Here is a 13,659-nt window from a genome sequence, read left to right on the forward strand (position 1 = left end):
GGAAAATTTTAGCTAAACAGTAGCCTAGATGCAGGCTACAATGGATTTTGCAAATACAGCCTGAATTCGTTAATTGGGCCACGACTGCACTCTAGCTGATTCGCTAATTGGGCCGACTGACAGTTGTTAGAAATTTCTAAACTCGAAAATTCCATACAATTTTGACATTCATTCATTCGTTGTCACATAGCCCAATTAGCGAACACCCAATTAACGAACCGCCCAATTAACGAACCACCAATTAACGAAACTTTGCTGTAACTGTGCAAATTTTTTTCCCTCTCGGCTTCCATGTAGCTTGTTTACAAATTACACTCAAGTCGCTTTTTACACGAAGGATACGTTCCGCGTAAATCAAACTCGCGTAAAAAAACCGCGTAAATTCCGAAATTCGCGTAAAAACACCGCGTTAGTTCTGAAATCCGCGTAAAAAACGACTTCAGTGTACAGTCGTTTTGCGGAATGTCAAAAATACATAAGTGAAGCTAACAAAATTTCTGACACATGGGCGCCAAGAACTTCCAAATCCGTCCACCAAGAGCGCCACATTATGAGCAAAAGTTTGTTTCAATTCTAAATAAAGCAAGCTTTACAGCATAATCAACATGAACTGTGTAAGTTATGGCTAAGCACAGCCACGAGCGTGGTATGGACCCCCTGAACCAATGCCCCAGGGTCGACCTGCCTATCCAAGTTTTCGCGGGTTATTGCAAATACTCGCAGTCATCAATGGAAAACTCGTGATTGGTTTACAAAGGTTCACAATTTTATTTAGCGTTCACATTCACTTGTGGCTTCACTATTCCCACTTTTTTATAGACTATCTAACCTTTCTATCTTTCTGAATTTGATGGGACCCCGTTTCCACAGCACACCTACCTTTTTCCTCCAGAATCCGGACCACTAGCCACTTCGTTCCGCTCCTCTCCTTTCGCTTCTACCACTATAAACTTTCGTTACACTGCGGGCCTTGCCGCCAAGTGATTCGTAGAATGGCCTCTATTACAAGAACCGGGATCCACTTTACTAGATTGTGGCCGGCTCAGCGTTGATCCAAACTCCGGTGCAGGTGATGAAACTTTCTAAAAACGACTCAGCGAGGCTCTGCAATTTGAAGCATGGACATTCAGACTTTAGTAGGCTGGCGACGGGTAACTTGACGAAGGGCAAATAAGCGAAAGGCAAGGGGAAGGTTTACCTGCAGTTCTTGTTCGCAATTTGTGTTGGCACTTGGCAATTGGTTTGTCCAATCACTTCGATTTGTATAGTTCTTCACATCCAATTAATTTTTAACATTTTATTGTCGACTGTATCAACCGGATTGATTTGCGCAAGTGAGCTTTTGTGTATCGCCAAGGCCTTTTTGATGCCTGCAGGTTATTCCCCTTAGCCAAAAGGACATTGCCCTCGTCAAGTATATAAACAGTCCCCGATATGAACACCCAGGCTGGTAGGGAAGAAATGTATATTTAGACTGATTGCCTACATGCCGACACGAACGATAACGGCCAACGATGTATATACTTCGCAGCTTCCCGAGACATGGTGATCCGACACACCTTTTTCCCGCGCAAAGATATCTACAAATCCATCTGGAGATCACTTGCCTTGGTCATTGACCATGTTCTCATAGATGGCCGGTTCTACTCTATCATATTTCCTTGTGGATGTACGGTGCGGATATTGGCTCTGACTATCACCTAGTAGTAGTATATGTGCGCGTAAAAGCCGTCCTCCTCGACTGAACATGGGGCAGCTAGATAACAAGCAATCTACCGAGAACTACGCGCGAATACTGGAAGAGAACGAACGGTCATCGGAGAGACCGCTATCGCAGCACTAAGTGAAGAGCCCCGTAGTATATGATATGATTTGATGCGGTATGCCAACACCCGATCTCCTAGAAGTCCAATGAGAAATCGAGTTGCTGAAGACTAACGAAGCTGCTAGTAAGGATCGGCTATCAGCAGAGCTTTAATAACATGGCTGAAAACGTTGCCAACGGCTCTACACTAGATTATTTCCGATATTTGGGTGGAGGAGAAGCTACCGGAGGAATGGATGGAAGTAGTGGTTTGTCTTACATCTACAAAAGGGGTGACCGGCTCGACTGCCTAAACTGGTTGCGCCGCCTACATGGTATATCTAGCAGATTTTGCTACGCCGATTGTCACCGGTAAAACAAGGTTTTGTGGGGAATTATTAGGCGGGGTTCACTATGCTTCTCACATTCGTTCGCATGAGAGTGGGCATCGTTCGCTTCTCGCTCGATTTGCAACATTGCTAAACATAACCGGTAGTTCTTGCCGTGTTCGGACGGAAGCTACTGAGAATGTTATTTAGCGGAGTACAAACTAAAAGCGTAAAGCGGAGTGTGGTGAAGGCGTATGAATTACGACCTACAGGAACTGCTTGGAGAGATTCCCATCGTACATCTGGCGAAAGTCGGTAGACCGGACACGTTGCGTTGTAAGGATGCCGGACAACAGTGCGATGAAAACTGTTCTCTTCAAAAACTCCACCGGTACCAGGAACAGGCGGGCTCAACGTGCAAGATGGCTTAAACAAGTTGAAAGTGATTTGTGACCTCTGAGACGCCAGGGAAATTGGCGACGAGTGGTGGCCTAAGATCGAGTTGAATGCAGACGACTGCTTGAAATAATACGAACCACCCCGGCTCTAGGCTGCTAACGACGATCGGATGTTTAACATTCCATAAAATTCCATCCCATACCATTCCTCTCGAACTATTTTCAAACCGCTGGACAGCCAACTTAGCTTTGTAAATATCCTTAGTATAATTTGGGGAAATAAACTTTCTGGAGCTGGAGCTGGATGCTGGACAGCCAACTTAGCTTTGTAATTATCCTTAGATAATTTGGGGAAATAAACTTTTGCAACACGCAGTAGACCAGTTTTGCCACTTGTATTAATACGATACAACTTTAATTTCATTTTATTTTAATGAACATATTATGTTGTCTAAAGGTATGAAAAGACAACTGGACAACTAGGAAAAAGCACCCAACACAGCTTTAGCCATCCCAAGCCCCTACCTAGCGCCTCCACATGGCCATACCTGGAAATACTTCAATTTGTATGATTGAGTAGCCAAGCTAGGAGGTGCGGAGTATAAATGCCTGGCTTCTGGTATAAATGCCATTAGTTCAACCCCGAGGGTCCGGAGTATCACTAAACCTTTATTAGCTAAGATACTCCCAACGACTGTAAATAAATCATTTTCTATATGGGAAACGTTGGGTACGAGAAGTCCACGCTTTCTTCCTCTTCCTTGATTCCTTGGAATTCTGTTCGCGGTTGGCCTGGCCGTTGACAAGAAAAATGATTGATTCAAGTAACCGTCCTTTCCCAGGATGCTTTCAAAAACTGGCTGCGTTAGTGTGAGATTAGATTAGATTAGATTAGATTAAACGTATTCTGTTGTCTAAGTCGTCTTGGTATTGCAATATTTTTATTTATTAAGCTATGTACTTCAATTTTATTTTAATCTTAAACCAATATGTTCAAGATATTACGACACTCGCTGTTAGGCAAGCGAGTGTTTATACTTCATATTTATGAAAAGATACTAGCGATAAAGCTACAGTTTACAGCATCTATTATCATTAGGAATAAGACGAATTTCACACTCTTCGCCATAACATTATGACAGGCTACGCAACATATTCTATTCATAGCTTTGGAACCATATTTCGCTTGACAATCAACTTCATGATAATAAACTAATTTTTTGAACTAATACAGGATGTTAATTCAAAATAGTGGAAATAGTAAAGCGTTTGTGCTACATTTCGTTTTCGAAACCTGACCTTCGGTTTATATTCTGTTAGAGTACATGACAATTGCAGGGCAAGTGCTACGGTGCTATTAACTCTAACTGCCTCTCCCAGTCGAGATTTGAACATACGACAACTAGCTTGTTAGACCAGAGTCTTACTTCAAAGCCAACTGGGAAGTCAACTCAAAATAGTAGTGTGCCAAAAAAAACATTGGATGTAAATTCTGTTTAGATATCTAGCTTGGATTAACTTATCCTCTTATGCAAGTTGATACAATGCTTCATTTCCATGCAGCTGCATAATCGGCTGTCGATTTTGGAACATTATGTTGCACCGCAAAGGCTCTAAATTTCCATCTAGCGGCCAGCCGCCTAGCGAGCCTTTTACGTTCAATAGCTTTGGTAATAAACTCGAAAATAAAGATTCCAACCGCGACCGAATATCCGAACCCCAGAATCAGCAGCCCGCCAGCTACTTCGTCCACCCCAAATGGTTTCAGTTCATTTTTTTGCTTGTCCCGGGAATGTTCGATCGATATCTGCACCCGATAATCCATATAGCGAAACACCTCCATCAGTTCAACGTACTGAAACAGGCAAGCGTCCCGAATCCACATCGCCAGATAATCGAAATTGTCCAACAGTGGCCAAGTTTTAGTCGCATAGCCGGTATCATATTCGTAATAGAGAAACTCAGTCATACGACGGTAGTTTTCAATGTTGTCCGCAGTGAACCATGGTCCAATCATGGAATGGCCGTTATGAAGCGACGCCATAACCAGTGGTTCCTTACCGGTGTCCGCAGTTGCATGTAGATTTGGAATCGGTGCAACATGAAATCTTTGCAGTAACTTGAGGATGTACGGCTGAAAAGAAGAAAAAACCATTAATTTTTATTGACAAAGCGTGATTTAAAAATTACATTTTCGCTCCCTCTCAGTAGGTACATCCAAACTTCGTGAGGAGCATTCCAGGTAAGACCGCTCTCAGCCAGATCGATTACCGTGTCAATGGGCGGTTGAAAAACTGGCACCGCGAGTATACTGTGAATCTTTCCTATGTAAACGTATCCAATAAGGAAAGTCCCCGATACCAACGCCAACGACATAATGACTTCAGAAGGTCGTCCTCTTCGCAGATAGGCTGGCAGCAGCAGGAAGGACGCTAGTACATTCAAGAAGCTCCAGGACAAACCTTTACGGTGCGAGAATGGTGAACCGAGCTTTTTAGGCCAAACGTTTTCAATGATGGAAATCAGAATAAATGTAACCACAACCACACCCCACACGGTTTTCGTAAACATCATGAAAATGATTTTCCACGATGGTACTAATCTGGAAATACAAAAATCATGAACTAAGAATTTTAGCAACTATTAGCGAAGGAATTACGTTGGACGAGGGGCGAGACAAGTGATTCCAATCCATTGAATTGGAATGGAGAAACTGAAATAACTGAACAGCTGAAACCATCCACCGACTGCGGCTAGTGCAAAGTCAGCTTTACGATAGAAAAGTGCACCGGTCATCCCATTACCGGTACGGTTGTTATCGAAAACCTGTCCGTATTGTTTATCTTGATCTGCAATGGTTGTTTCGATTCTGAGCAATGGATTTAGTTTTTATTCAAATTAAGTATTACCAATGGAAAGATCCCAGGTGCAGTTATACCATATACAAAATTGCACCAGAACGTATCCGTCTAGCCCATCTATGGTGTGCTGGGCGTTCAAATAGCGTACAAGACCGTCTTCTTGACGACGCATCATTATCCACGGTAGCAAGTGGAACGACGCTAGTTTATAAGTTCTCCCCATGAGATTAGCGAGTTTGTTTGGAAAAAGGTTGTTCTTCAACAAAAAACTTTTATTTGATGGGATATACGTGTCCAACTCGAGCAGATCCAACGCTTCGGGTGGGTTACCCACATAGCGATGGGTCATCAACTTCAGAGTGTCATTGCGAGGAACAATCATTAGTAGATTTGGTATCTCCTGAAGGGTTGCATGATTCTGTATACGTTTGAGCAATCCTTCGTTGTCAGCGGAGTGCAGGGCAAAGATGACATGTTTTTCAGGCCGACGAAACATACACTCATCGTGCGTCTTGATGTATTTATTCAGAAAATTGATGGTCGCATTTTCCTCTACGAGAAACATAGTACAGCCTAGCTCGATGGCCGGTTTCAGTGGGATTTCCAACCAAAATGTGTGCTTATCGGCAACTACAACCGAGGGTATCGATGTTCGAATGTTTGCAGTTGTGTTTGTTGGTAATTCTGTGCGCTGTAGTACTCTGCAAATTGTGTACATACCGAGGAAATATGTAGTAACTGAAAAAAAGAAATAATAAACATTGTATAATATTTAAGCAGTTTATTACGTTCATATGTATACGACACTAATTATAATTACAAAATAAACATCATTTTGCCTTTTTTCCAACCACTTCCGGTAAAAGTTAAAGTGACTAGTTTATTTCTGGATGAATGCGGGATATTATAGATAACAAATAAAAAATTTAGTACACTAATTCTGTAATGCATAACAAACTATCGAAAAGTAAGTTACATGTATTTTACAGCTCAATAGGTACTGTCATAATTTTCAAAGCAACAAAATTCTGCACAATCTAGCATTCTTCTGAGCGATACCAAATTCAACTGGTTATTTCAGTCCAGACTTTATTTACAGTCCCTCAGTTACCAAGTTGACATAAAACCACAGGGCCAAGAAAGAGAATCCGGTTATAATTGCCTTCCATTATAGCTTGGTTCGATCAGTGGATCCTCCAACTTGCGTAAAGAGGAACGGTACGCATATTTAATTGAGCATTGCTTTCATGACCCTCTTTTACCACATTTTCCGTTTTTTCTCTTCACGCCTTGTCCCATTCTGTTTGAATACTATAAACACCTTTGCTTCATTATTTTCTTCTACCGTCCCCTCCGTCGATTGTAAATACTACTGATTGTAAAAAATTAACAAAATAAACAGCAAATTAACAAATAAAAAAAATTCGATGGTTGATTTTATTCCATCGGAAGGAATGTTTTGGATGGGAGAGAAAAAGTAGATGAACGATAAAAAGTTAATCAATGCGAGGCACAACTCGGAACGAGGGTCATCCGAGACTGTTTCGCAACATTCGTGACGTCTAGGCACCTTATGAAAGTAACGGGAAAAGGTTAACCATCAACGGAGTAATGTGGGACACTAGCCAATAAATTCGGGATAAAACAGACTGGGGAATATGCACATGAATAAATGGCTCAGCTTGACCCTTTACAATTTAATTGAAATTTTCAACATATCTTTTTTAAAGGCGATTTTTTTTTCACATGTCCCTTGATCATTTGCGACCTAAAGCTAATTTTTAAAAAGGACGTATATGTCTTTAAACACGAATTTAAAAAAAAATCATAACTCGTTCTATTATTGCTTGTAATGAAGTGGCGTCTAAGAATGACTGCAAAGAATCTATTACACAAAATTATAATATTATATTTTTTAAGTCAATTTGATGGAATGTTTTTTTTTTTGCAAAAATAAATATTTCTTCATTCCTAACTAAAACTTAATTTAAACCAGTTTTATTATTTCTAAAAACTAACGTTAGGTAGGACTGTTTGCAACACTTTAATAGTTTTCCTACTTACGAATTTCAGTCAGCAGGTGTTCGTATGCAAACTCGAAGGCAAAATTCGCTATTGGATCCATTATTTTTCCAACAACTCAACAACACAAAACGTAAGATTGGAAGCCATTTATGTATCCTTTTCTCTTTATATAGCCGCACACAGACAGGGTACAGAGGGTTCACGATATTCATGATTTTTTATTTGGCAAATAATAATGATGACCGAATGAGACTAACGAGTTTGTCAAATCGATATCGATGGGTTTGGAGCCAGCCTAAAAAAATGGTTTGATACCGATATTGGATCATCCAATGTTATCATATGAAAAACAAAGCGAGTGGCTTTGACGTTGATTGACGTTATGATACTCTCTGGATATTGTAAGGTAGCGGTAGGTAAATATCCAGACCAGTAAGTGGTATTAGCTGTAGTTATGTACTTCAATAATATTTGTGGTTTCTTTATGATTTGTATAATTCAAGTTTAAAACAAGGACAATGGCTGCAGCGACTATGCGTTTGTAACAAGATATTGCAGAGGTATTAAAACGGAATTCAAACTCAAATAGTTATCCTTACCCGTAAAAAATCGTGAAATAAAATTACCAGGCTCATTTGTAATTCTGGTAAATGGCTGGATCATGCGAAATACAGACCCCATAGTGGTCGTTAGCCTCTTATCCAGCAACTCCGGTCCCGACCGCCTCGTGGTACCAGGCGGAATACGAGCAACCTTAGCGGAAATCGGGTAACCAACCCCGGTGGAAACTAAGGTCGTATACTAACCGGGAAGGAGGTATAGCGAGTCTCGGCACTATAAGATGGCAGCCCCACCGCGAGACGCGGTAGTGTTACCCCAGTACGGCTACACACCTAAATTAATTAACTAACAAAATTCAAGCAAATTCGGAGCGGAATATTCGGCATCGACCTAGGCGACGGAACAAAGACGACGAATGGAGACTCGGTACTTGGAACTGTAGATCGCTAAATTTCGCAGGTTGCGAGCAGGTACTGATTGAACAGCTTGAACCCCGTAAACTCGGCATCGTAGCTCTGCAAGAAATCTGTCGCAAAGGAGAGAAGGTATGGAAGATCCGTGGCGGAAAGGCCCAGTTTTACCTGAGCGGTGGTACTACCAACGAACTGGGAACGGGCTTTGCAATGTTGGGCGGAATGCAGGATCGCTTGATGGATTGGAAGGAGATCAACGAGAGGATGTGTGTATCGAGGATAAAGGGCCGTTTCTTAAATTATAGCATCATTAACGTGCACTGCCCGCACGAAGATAAACCCGACGATGAGAAAGAAGCGTTCTACGCGAGGCAGAAGGCAACGTGCGACAGCTGCTCGTCACGGGCCATTAAGATCGTCATCGGGGATATGGACGCCCAGGTTGGTTGGGAAGAAATGTATAGACCGATGGTAGGACCCCATAGCCTGCACACCGACACGAACGATAACGGCCAACGATGTATAAACTTCGCAGCTTCCCGAGGCCTGGTGTTCCGAAGCAGCCTTTTCCCGCGCAAGGATATCCACAAAGCCACCTGGAGATCACCTGACCAACGTACAATGAACCAAACCACGTTCTCATAGAGAGCCGGTTTTTCTCTAACATCACGAACGTACGAACGAACGTCGGGATACGTGGTGCGGATATTGATTCTGACCATTACCTAGTAGCAGTACATGTGCGCTCAAAGCTGTCCACCGTATAGCGGACACGTCAAAGCCGCCCTCCTCGGCTGAACATCAGGCAGCTAGATAACCCGCAAGCTGCCGAGAACTACGCGCGAGTACTGAATGAGGCACTGCCTTCTTCCGAGGAGTTAGGCACTTCAACACTCGAAGACGGTTGGGGCAGAATACGCTCGGCCTTCGGAGCGGCCGCTACCGCATTAGGCACTAGGTATTGAGCCTCGGAATACACAAAATGATGGGTTTGATGGGGAATGCCAACAAGCGGTGGAGGGGAAAAAACTGCTTGGAAGAATTATCTAAGTACACTCAACCCCCGCTAATATGAAAAACAGCTCGTTTAGATTGGGCGAGTTCATTTTTAATCTGAATATTTGGTAACTCTATTCATTTTCACACACGCGCAAGACGCGCACCCTATGAACTTGTTGTTTTGATTTCACGAAAACAAACATATTGAAAACATCTCAAACATGCGCGAATTCTAAAGGTTCGGTTTGTATAATACGAAATTGGCTCGGCAGTTTCGACTAAAATGGTCTATTTTGAATGCTGGAGAGAGATAAGTTGCATATGAGCTATATTGCCAAAGCTCCTGAGCAAGAGGAAACGCATTAAGATTTTTAGCTTTTTTTAATTTACCGCTCCACTTTAACGTCAATTGTGTGTGACGCTTGATCGGTTTTTAATGTGAACGCATTCATACCACCGAGGTACAGATTAAAAATGTTCATATTAAAGAAGTTGTTGACAGTTGACTACGATCCTGAGAAGGAAAAAGCGCTAAAAGGAGGATAGAGATCGTGAAGAATTAGAACAACTATTCCGAGCTAATGACACGCGCAAGTTTTATGAGAAGGTGAACCAAACTTGCAAGGGCTACACACCGAAACCTGACATGTGTAGGGACGAAGGAGAGAATCTAATCACAAACGAGCGCGAGGTGGTCGACAGATGGAAGCAGTTCTTCGATGAACACCTCAATGGCGAAGTCGCAGAAGAAGGCGGAACGGAAAATAACCTGGGAGCGCCCATAGAAGATAGTAATGTCCTAACACCTGATCTCCAAGAAGTCAAACGAGAAATCGGGCTGCTGAAGATCAATAAACCCGCTGGGAAGGACCGACTACCGCCAGAGCTTTATAAACATGGCGGAGAAACGCTAGCAAAGGCTCTACACTGGGTTATTTCAAGCATTTGGGAGGAGGAAAAGCTACCGGAGGAATTGATGGAAGGAGTGGTTTGTCCCATCTACAAAAAGGGTGATCGGCTAGACTGTTGCAACTATCGCGGTATTACGCTGGTAAACGTCGCCTTCAAGGTACTCTCCCAGATCCTGTTACGCCGGTTGTCACCCATAGCACAAGGTTTCGTAGGAAATTATCAGGCGGGTTTCATGGGGGCTCGCGCAACTACAGACCAAATTTTTACTATCCGACAGATCTTACAGAAATGTCGGGAGTACAACGTGCCCACGCATCACATCTTTATTGATTTAGAAGCAGCATACGATACAGTCGATCGAGACAAGCTATGGCAGATAATGCACGAACACGGTTTTCCGGACAAACTGACGCGACTGATCAGAGCTACATTGGGTCGAGTGATGTGTTTCGTACGCATCTCTGGGACACTCTCGAGACGCGGCGAGGGTTGAGACAAGGTGACGGTTTATCCTGCATGCTGTTCAACATCGCCCTTGAGGGGGTGATCCGACGAGCGGGCATCGAAACGAGAGGCACGATTTTTACCAAGAGGAGCCAACTTCTAGGCTTTGCAGATGACTTCGATATCATTGCCAGGAACTTTGCGACAGCGGAGGCAATCTACGCCAGACTGAAAGCGGAGTCTAGGAGAATTGGGCTAAAAATAAATGCGTCAAAGACCAAATACATGAAAGGAAGAGGCTCAAAGGAAACAAACGCGCGTCTCTCATAGACAGTAACGGCAAAGAACTAGAAGTGGTAGAGGAATTCGTGTATTTGGTATCGCTGGTGACCGCGGACAACCACACTAGTAAGGAGATCCAGCGAATCCAAGCGGGAAATCGTGCCTACTTAGCCCTTCGTAAAACGCTACGATCAGGAAGCGTACGCCGCCGCACGAAGGTAACAATGTACAAAACTCTTATTAGACCGGTAGTCCTTTATGGATTTGAAGCCGTGACGCTGCTCACGGAGGACATACGCGCCCTTGCCGTGTTCGAGCGGAAAGTGCTGCGGACGATATTTGGCGGAGTACAAACTGAAAGCGGAGAGTGGTGGAGGCATATGAATCACGAGCTACACGCGCTGCTTGGGGAGACTCCCTTCGTACATCTAGCGAAAGTTAGCAGGATTCGGTGGGCCGGACACGTCGTAAGGATGCCGGACGACAGTGCGACGAAAATAGTCCTCTTCAACATCCCCACCGGCACCAGGAACAGGGCAGCCCAACGTGCACGATGGCTCGACCAGATCGAAAGCGATTTGTGACTTCTGAGACGACTAGGAAATTGGCGATGAGTGGCCCAAGACCGAGTTGAATGGAGACGAGTGCTTGAAACAGCACGAGCCACCCCGGCTCTATGCTGCTGAAGAAGAAGAATTAAATGCTCCAGTTATAGTGGGATTATCTCAGGGGATAGAATTCAAAGACAATTTGAATGCTCAATTTATCGGTTTCTAATTAAACTGATAATTGGTGCACCACAGTGTTGGCTTTAAACACATACCAAAATTATATCATTCTGTTGGTTAATATATCTAAAATATTGCTTTTCCTGACATTAACCTGTGCTCCTAGTGGTAATGTTTCTCTAATAGTGGAAAATGTTCCTATAATAGTGGAATTTTGTTTATCGCCCTAACGCTTGCGGTGAGCATGGCAGCAGATGGATAACAGCGTAGGATATTGATTGTTACAAATTTCTTAATTTTAATTTTTTTCTTTTAATTGCACCATATTGGCCTACTCAAAAGGAAATTGTAATTTTTGCACCAACATCCTAAGTTTTGAATATGTACCATAGATGCCATGGAGCGCCATGCCCCTCAAGGTTGCGCTCCAAGCAGCGGCTTGTTTTGCTTAAGGGATGTGCCGGTGACGAAACACCGAGTACACGAAACGATTCGTTTCACGGAAAATGCCAGCAATCGATGAAGAGACAAACGAACTTGGAAAATCTATTTAAGCACTGCCACGAGGAAGAATTTGACCAAGTATCGACGAGCGAGGAATGAGTTGACTACGCTCCTGGTGAGCGAAAAGCGCCAGAGGGAGTACAGAGATCGTGAAGAGCTAGAACATTTATTCCGGGTCAATGACACGCGTAGGGTATATGAGAAGGTGCGCGCGAGGTGGTCGATTCTTAGAAAATATTAAGAAATCACTAGCAACGGCACTGGATAATTTCCACGGTTTTGGAGGAGGAATTGTTTCTTCGGAGGAGAGGATGTCGTTTTCTAATCTAGAAAAAGAGCTGTCGGCTGGATTACTGTAATTACCGCAGCATTACGCATATCAATGCCGTCTACACATCCTAACGGCTAGCAACTAAAATTTTGGAATTTTTTTGCGGCCCTATACTCAACAACAAACGAGCTCAGAAATGAGAGTATGTATCACGCTATGTCCGAAGGCAATTATTATTTAACTTCCATGCACCTCAGATTTTTCTTCACAGGATGTTAGTATTGGTCAAAACAATTAATTTAGAGAAGGTCCTAAAATATTCTATCTTTGGTTTTTTACAAAATTCAATATTCAAGGTTATATAGGGGTCATTCCCTCTCAAATGATCATATCCGTTGTAATCGACCACCTCCGATTTCAACAAAATTTGGTATAATTACTCATTCCAACCCCACATTCAATTTTCCAAAGTTTTGTACAGATTGATCAATCCCCCTTGCAGTGACGCTTCTCCATTTTTCTCAGTTTTTCGAAAAAACTCATTTTTCATTGCATGTCACTGTAAGGGAGATTGATCAATGCGTACAAAACTTTGGGAAATTGAATGTGGAGTTGAAATGAGTAATTATACCAAATTTGATTGAAATCGGAGGTGGTCGATTACAACGGATATGATCACTTGAGAGGGAATGACCCCCATATAACCTTGAATATTGAATTTTGTAAAAAACTCAAGATAAAATATTTTAATACCTTCTCTAAATTAATTGTTTTGACCAATACTAACATCCTGTGAAGAAAAATCTGAGGTGCATGAAAGTTAAATAATAATTGCCTTCGAACATAGCGTGTGTATGTGTTAGCTCTCTCTCTCTCCTCTTTTTGTCAATATTTTTTGTTTTGTTATGCTTACCCAGTTTTGCTTAAAATGGCGTCGAAACAATGTGCATTCGCAAAGTTGACATGACGGTCGTATAACGCTCCTGTTCGGACATCAAACGAAAGCTTCGCCGAACAGCTGATTACATACCGTTTGCAAATGTACACTAATTTTTTTCAACAATGGATAATGTATCTTTCATTTCTGTAAATCAGCTCTTCTTCGTGTATCTTTGTCTTTTTTGACAG

At 42.6% G+C, this 13,659-nt stretch overlaps 1 protein-coding gene across 1 annotated transcript; it reads right to left on the reverse strand.

The window, feature by feature from the left end:
* Nucleotides 1-4,080: 4,080 nt before the first annotated feature.
* On the reverse strand, nt 4,081-7,517 carry LOC128739616 (uncharacterized). Its single transcript, XM_053835110.1, has 5 exons — nt 7,457-7,517; nt 5,441-6,130; nt 5,191-5,380; nt 4,722-5,133; nt 4,081-4,665 (listed from the first exon to the last, which is right to left on the reverse strand). Exons 1-5 carry the CDS (start codon nt 7,515-7,517, stop codon nt 4,081-4,083), a joined length of 1,938 nt encoding a protein of 645 aa, XP_053691085.1.
* Nucleotides 7,518-13,659: the final 6,142 nt, after the last annotated feature.

Source organism: Sabethes cyaneus, chromosome 3 (assembly GCF_943734655.1).
Source record: "Sabethes cyaneus chromosome 3, idSabCyanKW18_F2, whole genome shotgun sequence".
NCBI lineage: Eukaryota > Metazoa > Arthropoda > Insecta > Diptera > Culicidae > Sabethes > Sabethes cyaneus.